This window comes from Myotis davidii, unplaced genomic scaffold (genome assembly GCF_000327345.1).
Source record: "Myotis davidii unplaced genomic scaffold, ASM32734v1 scaffold624, whole genome shotgun sequence".
In the NCBI taxonomy this organism is placed as follows: domain Eukaryota; kingdom Metazoa; phylum Chordata; class Mammalia; order Chiroptera; family Vespertilionidae; genus Myotis; species Myotis davidii.
In genome coordinates, this window is record NW_006295731.1 from 311088 (window position 1) to 318267 (window position 7180).

A 7180-nucleotide genomic window follows, 5' to 3' on the forward strand; every position below is an offset into this window, starting at 1 on the left:
CATATAGTCTTATAGCTCAAATGCTACAATTTTTATTACATTGTATTCTTTATTTCCTTATCTCATTATTTTAATGTGCTAATTCTGTGTTCATAGTCCTAGATTGCATATCTACTTCTTTCTCCTTTAGCACTTATTACAGGATTTGGTGGACAAATATGTTCAATTAGTGTTTTTGATCACTTATTCTAATGAAGGTGCTAATGATTTTTATATTGCTTTTGGTGGTTGGGGTGGGGATTGTGGGATGATTCAGAGGCATAGAAGGTTCCATCCGCCAGGCCATTAGGTTATATTTCATTAAGAATGTGTAGCACCACAAAGGTATGGAGATTAAATGTTTATCTGTTAATACTTTTATTTATTTGTTTGTTTTTAATTATTTATTTTAATAAAGATCTGAGAGTATTACAGATCTCCCTCTTTTTTCCCCTCATTGCCCCTCTTCACCCAGTTTCTGCCCCACCCCATGCCTTTGACACCCTATTGTCTGTGTCCATAGGTAATGCATACATGCATATAAAATCTTTGTTTAATCTCTTTCCACTCCCCCACTCCCCTATCCTCTAAGAATTGTCAGTCTGTTCCGTTTTCATTTCTCTGATTCTATTTTATTTACCAGTTTATTTTGTTCATTAAATTTCTTATTTGTTTATTTTGATTTTAGATTCAATTATTGATAGATAATGTATTCATTCCTTTTTATTGTTCATATTTATTATATTTTTCTCTTCTTTTTCCTCTTCTTAAAGAATACCCTCCATCAATTCATGTAATACTGGTTTGGTGGTGATGAACTCCTTCAGCTTTTTCTTGTCTGTGAAGCTCTTTATCTGACATTCAATTCTAAATTATAGCTTTGTTTGGTAGAGTAATCCTACTTATAGGTCCTTGCTATTCATCCCTTTGAATATTTCTTGCCACTTCCTTCTGACCTGCAAAGTTTCTGTTGAGAAGTCAGCTGACAGTTGTATGGGCCTTCCCTTGTAGATAACTAAGAGCTTTTCTCTTGCTGCTTTTAAGATTCTCTCTTTGTCTTTAGCCCTTGGCATTTTAATTATGATGTGTCTTGGTGTGGTCTTCTTTGGGTTTCTCTTGTTTGGGACACTCTGTGCTTCCTGGACTTGTAAATGTATTTCTTTCAGCAGGTAGGGGAAGTTTTCTGTCATTATTTCTTCAAATGGGTTTTCAATATCTTGCTCTCTCTCTTCTTCTGGCACCCCCATAATGCAAATGTCGATACACTTGAAGTTGTCCCAGAAGCTCTTTACACTGTCTTCATATTTTTGGATTCCATTTTCTTTGTGCTCTTCTGATTGAGTGTTTTTCTGTTTCCTCATATTTCAAATAATTGATTTGATTATAGAAATCCTCTACTCTATTATTGAATCCCTGTATATTATTCTTTACTTCAGTCAGTGTGTGCTTAATTTCTGACTGTACTTTTCTATTTTTATTATTTTTTTTTGGCAATATCACTAAAACCCTTGAAAGTCTCACTAAGTCCCTTGGCAGTCTCAAGAGGATTCTTGAATAACCTTATAACCATAGCTTTGAACTTTATATTCAGTAGTTTTCTTTATTCCATTTCTTTCATTTGTAACATGTTTCTTTGTCTTCACATTCTGGCTTCTTCCATGTGTTTGTTTCTTTGTATTGGGTAGAGCTGCTTTGTCTCCTTGACTTGGTAGAGTAGCCTTATGTAGTAAGTTTTCTATAGGGCCCAGTAGCTTAGCCTCCCCAGGCACCTGAGTGGGGCACTCTAGGAGTGCCTGGGCTGCAAGCACATCTTGTGGTAGTTGAGTCTTGATTGCTGTTGGCATCATTGGGAGGAACTGACCTCCAGGCCAATTTGCTGTGAGGACCAGCTGAGAATACAGTGGGAGATCTGCTATGTAGGAGACACCCTATGGAGCAGGACTTGGTTCAGTGTGGCTTTGGTGCTCACTGAGTCTTCCCCTTGAGTGTGTCGCTTATGGATGTGTAGAGTTCTAATCTGGTATGATCTGATGCTGACCACTGGGTTCACTGTTTCTTAGGTATCCACTGCCTGGGGCCACCGGGCAGGGGCTACAGAGAGATCTTCAGATTCCTCCTCTTTGTATCGGGTTTGGGAGGGTCCAGGCAAGGTCTAGCTGTGAAGTAAGGTAGGCTGGTGCTATTTCTGGGTCTTGGGCCTTTCATTGATAGGTTTGGGGCACCCTGACCCAGCTGCTGCTTGTTTGAGAGATTTTATCAAAGTATGATGCCTGAGCCAGGACAGGCCATTCATATGGAAAAGCTGCTGTAAACAGCTTGGGTGAGGCTGCAAATTGGATAGGGCATGGTCTCAGGGAATCACCAGAGCAGAACAAACAGTGTGCTTCAGGTTTATGTGGATTCAGGTTTCGTTGCCAGTCAGCCCTGGGACAGGGGAGGTCTCATCATAGAAACAGTGACCACTATGAGCACCTCCATCTGGTATATATCTGGGTCCCCCAGAGCAGCCACAAGGCACTGAGTGCTGGAGCTCAGAGGAAGTGAGTCTAAGAAAGTTCACGCACAGGCCCTTTAAAAGGAACAGCTGGGCCATCAGCAGTCTCCGTGTCACTGCCCAATCCCCACTGGTTTTTACAGCCCATACTCACAACAACTTCTCTTCCCAGTTCTGGGAGCCTGGACTGGGGGTCTGGTGTGGGGCTGGGACCCCTTTTGCCTCACAGTGGGCCTCTGCAGAGACAATCTCTCTCCCAATTAAAATAGCGGTACATGTGGGTGCTGGTCCAGCCCATTTCACACCTCCCCCCATCCTACCAGTCATAATGTGCTCTCTTATTTATTTCTCTAATTATAGGACTTCCATTTATCCAGCTGTCAGGTGGTTCTGGATGATGGTTATTCTGTATTTTAGTTGTAATTTTGATGTGGTTGTGGGAGGCAGCAAGTACCAGCATTTATCTACACTGCCATCTTGGTTCTCTCCTGATAATACTTTTAAAATCTACATTTTCTTTAATTCACAAACTTATAAAACCACTCAACATAGTCTGTTTGATCATGTTGGAAAGTGTAGCTGATGAAATGGCCTACTTACAGTGATCAATGGTGCTCTAAATATTCTGGGAAACGGGTATTGTATGGATAGAGTAATAACTCAAGTAAGAATACTGTCTAATAAATGTTTATACACCATAAAGTCTACAAACATTGAATATAATAAATGATATAATTTTTCTATCCTGTAATTTATCTCAAAATTTTTACCTTCTTTTATTTTCTCTCCTAGCTTTACTCACAGACAAGCCTCCGAAGCCATTATTCCCTATGGAGAATCAGCCAAGTGTTATAGATGTACAGCTGGGTAAGTCCCATTCTGGGAATAATAGATCCTAAACTTGTTCTCTGTTAACAGATGGGGAAAATTGCATGAACCAAGAAAGGTTTATTGCCACTGTTATTACATTCAAATCAATTTATGTCTACTCATTTATAACCCTGGAGTTCAATGCAATAGCAGTTTAAGGAAATGTGTTTGTATTGCATCAAGAAATGGTAATACTAATTGGTTACACTGGGTATTAAGTGTGCTGTAGAGCAGAGCTTTTTAACTCTATGATTGATAGATTCATGGGTGTTGTACATTAGTGATTGGTACAGAAAACTTTTAATGGTTGCAAGCATTTTTTTTTTCAAATTAAAAATCATTAACCTTTGTGGAATAATCACTTTCAAAAAATAAGCCTCAAATAGCCTTGAAAATATTTTGATAATATTATTGCCAATGGCAGACTATATGGTTATTTAAAACTTGTTTTAGGGAAAAATCTTGAATATTTATGAATCATATGGTGTTGGGAAAAGGAAAAAGTTGATTGATAGGTGTTGCTGTCTTTTTATGGTCTCAAATAAGGATGCAAGGTATTGGGACCTTTATCGGGTGTCCCTTACAACTAATCCTTGTATTTAAAGAACTTTAAGCTTAAAACTCAGAGTTCTGCCAGTATCTCTTTTAAACCTTCACTTTAACCTTTGTAAGCCTTCATCAACTGAGTTCCAATCTATTCCTCAATTCTAAGAATGTCTTCCATTATGAACAAGAGAACTGAATAAATATGCTGGAAATGCATTAGGGTTACTTTGTGCATATAATTTATGGAAATATCTGACTATAGTGGGACCTACCAATTTATAGCCAGGTACGATGAATAGACCCCAGCATTTCACTCATTTTTTACTCAACTTTAAAATAATTTAATTTATTGGGGTGATAATAAAATTATGTAGGTTTCAAGTGTACTATCTCTTACCCTTTTGGACATCATGGATGGACCTGGAAAATATACTAAGTGAAACAAGCCAAACTGAGAAAGACAAATATCACACGATCTCACTTATTTTGGGAATCTAATGAACAAAATGAATTGACCAACAAAATAAGACCTGAAGCATAGAAGCATGGAACAGTCTGACAAACCTTGATGTGGGGGTGGGGAGATGAGAAGAGATAAACCAAAGAACTTATATCTCTATATGCATAGCTCATGGATATGAGAAATAGGGTGGTGAAGACCTGGGTGGTGGGTAGGGGTTTGGAGGAGAGGGGCACAAGCTGGGAAGGGGGGGATAAATGGCTGACATCTGTAATACTATCATAATAAAGATATACATTAAAATAAAGAAAACAGGTTATGAAATAATTGTTCATGTTTTTACTTGAGAGTTACATTCAGTTCTCTGTTCTGCATATTTCTAAAGTCAATACAGTAAATGAAAATTTTCAGTGGAAGTAAGTATTTGTTAGTGTATGAAGTTGGCATTGGTGCAGATATTCTGTTGTCTCTAGAGGAATACAAACATTTTTACTCTCTATGCTATAGTGTATTCCATTAGGCACCTACAAGGTTCTAGAAATTTACATACCTTTTGCTGAAAAGTGATGACAGTTTGGTTATTGCTATATTGGGTTCACAGTATAATGCTGAAAGAAGATTAATCTTAACCAAATAACCGTATATTTTGAGATGATAAACAAGTTCTTAACAAAATAATCTGAAAACTATTATTCTCACAGTGCAAGCAAATTCAGCTGCACCTGCCCATAGTAAAGTATAAAATATAAAAACAAACGCAATGTTCAGAACACACAAAAATCTAATTTGGTCCTGTTATGTTTGATTTATTTATTTTCTCTTTCTGAAAGTATATTTAGCTTTTATTTTAATAAATAAATATTTACTCCACCAGGACTAATTCTTTTTTGGAAGTTGGAAGGAATTTTTGTTTTATTTTGTTTTGTTAAAGAATGTTTTATTTTTAGAGATGTAACCTTTGGAATTTAAAATAAACATTATATTCTTTAGAAAAATTATTTTATAATACAGGTACTTTTAAAAATATTTCTCTGTGAAATAATTTTCATTAAAATATTTTAATAATTCTAAAACTGCTTTCTGGAAACATGGGGAACAATGAAGGAGGAGGTGAATTATTTCAGGGTCTCTGATTAGTGCTTTTTATCCAGTCCAGTAAGGCAAGTAAAGGGTCATAAGATAAATGTTTTAGGAAACTAAGTTAATGAAAATAACATTCAACCTGAAATCACACCATCCAGGAAAAAGAAAGATTCACATAACAACTTGGAACAAAAACCACACAAAATATTATACTCATTAGAAGCTACTCTTAGTAGTAGAAACAGTATATGCAACATAAAAAAAATTCTTACCATTTATACAACACCTGTCATTTGCCAGGGACTGTGCTAGGTACTTTAGAGTCATGACTTCTAATTCTAAAAGCCATTCTTAGGTATATGGTTAAAGCTGTTTTTTTGATACAGAAGAAAAATAATCTCATTAAAGTTTAATGACTCATCTAAAGCATCACAGAGCTCATAGATATTAGAACTAGGTTTAGAATCCGAGTTTTCTTCCACACAATACAGCACCTACCATAAGGAAAAGTATCAGCCCCCTGGTGCCTGTGTCCATTGGTTATGCTTATATGCATGCATACAAGTCCTTTGGTTGATCTCTTACCCACACCACCCCCCGAGCCTTCCCTGTCTTCCCTCTGAGGTTTGAGTCTTTTTGATGCTTCTCTATCTCTGGATCTATTTTTGTTCATCAGTTTATGATGTTCATTATATTCCACAAATGAATGAGATCATGTGATATTTATCTTTCTCCAACTGGCTTATTTTGCTTAGCATGATGCTCTCCAGTTCCATCCATACTGTTGAAAATGGTAAGAGTTCCTTCTTTTTTTACATCAGGATAGTATTCAATTGTGTAGATGTACCACAGTTTTCTAATCCTCTCATCTGCTGATGGCCACTTAGGCTATTTCCAAATCTTAGCTATTGTACATTATGTGGCTATGAACATAGGGGTGCATATATCCTTTCTGATTGGTGTTTCTGATTTCTTGGGATTTATTCCTAGAAGTGGGATTATTGGGTGAAATGGGAGTTCCATTTTTAATTTTTTTAGGAAACTCCATACTGTTTTCCACAGTGGCTGCACCGGTCTGCCAGTAGTGCATGAGGATTCCTTTTTATCCATATCCTCTCCAGCACTTGTCATTTGTTGATTTGTTGATGATAGCCATTCTGACGGGTGTCAGGTGGTATCTCATGGTTGTTTTGATTTGCATCTCTTTGGGCTTTCTTGTTGTTTTGTTGATGGTTTCTTTTGCTGTAAAGAAGCTTTTTTAATTTGATGTAGTCCCATTGGTTTATTTTCTCCTTAGTCTCTCTTGCCCTAGGATCTGTGTCTGTAAAGATATTGCTATGACATATGTCTGCAATTTTGCTGCCTATGGAGTCTTGTAGGGTTTTTATGGTTCCCCGTCTTACATTCAAGTCCTATAGATATTTTGAGTTTGTTTTTCTGTATGATGTAAGTTAGTGATCTAGTTTCATTTTATTGCATGTATCTGACCAAATTTCCCAGCACCATTTATTGATGAGACTGTTTTGACTCCATTGTATACTCTTGCCTCCTTTGTCAAATATTTATTGAGTATAATGGCTTGGGTCATCTCCCCCATCCCTCCAGGCCTTCACCACCCTATTGTCTGTGTCCATGGGCTATGCATATAAGTGTATAAGTTCTTTGGTTTATCTCGTCTCATTATACATACACACACACACACACACACACACACACACACACACACACACACACACACACACACACAC

The 7180-nt window shown here is 37.0% G+C and overlaps 1 protein-coding gene across 1 annotated transcript in view; it reads left to right on the forward strand.

Annotated features, from left to right (window-relative positions):
* IL1RAPL2 (interleukin 1 receptor accessory protein like 2) overlaps positions 1-7180 on the forward strand; it is a 641810-nt gene that overhangs the window by 298989 nt on the left and 335641 nt on the right. Inside the window, exon 2 of the mRNA XM_006770363.2 lies at positions 3266-3340. Coding sequence (XP_006770426.1) covers positions 3266-3340 — 75 coding nt within the window. The remainder of the gene's footprint in view (positions 1-3265; positions 3341-7180) is intronic.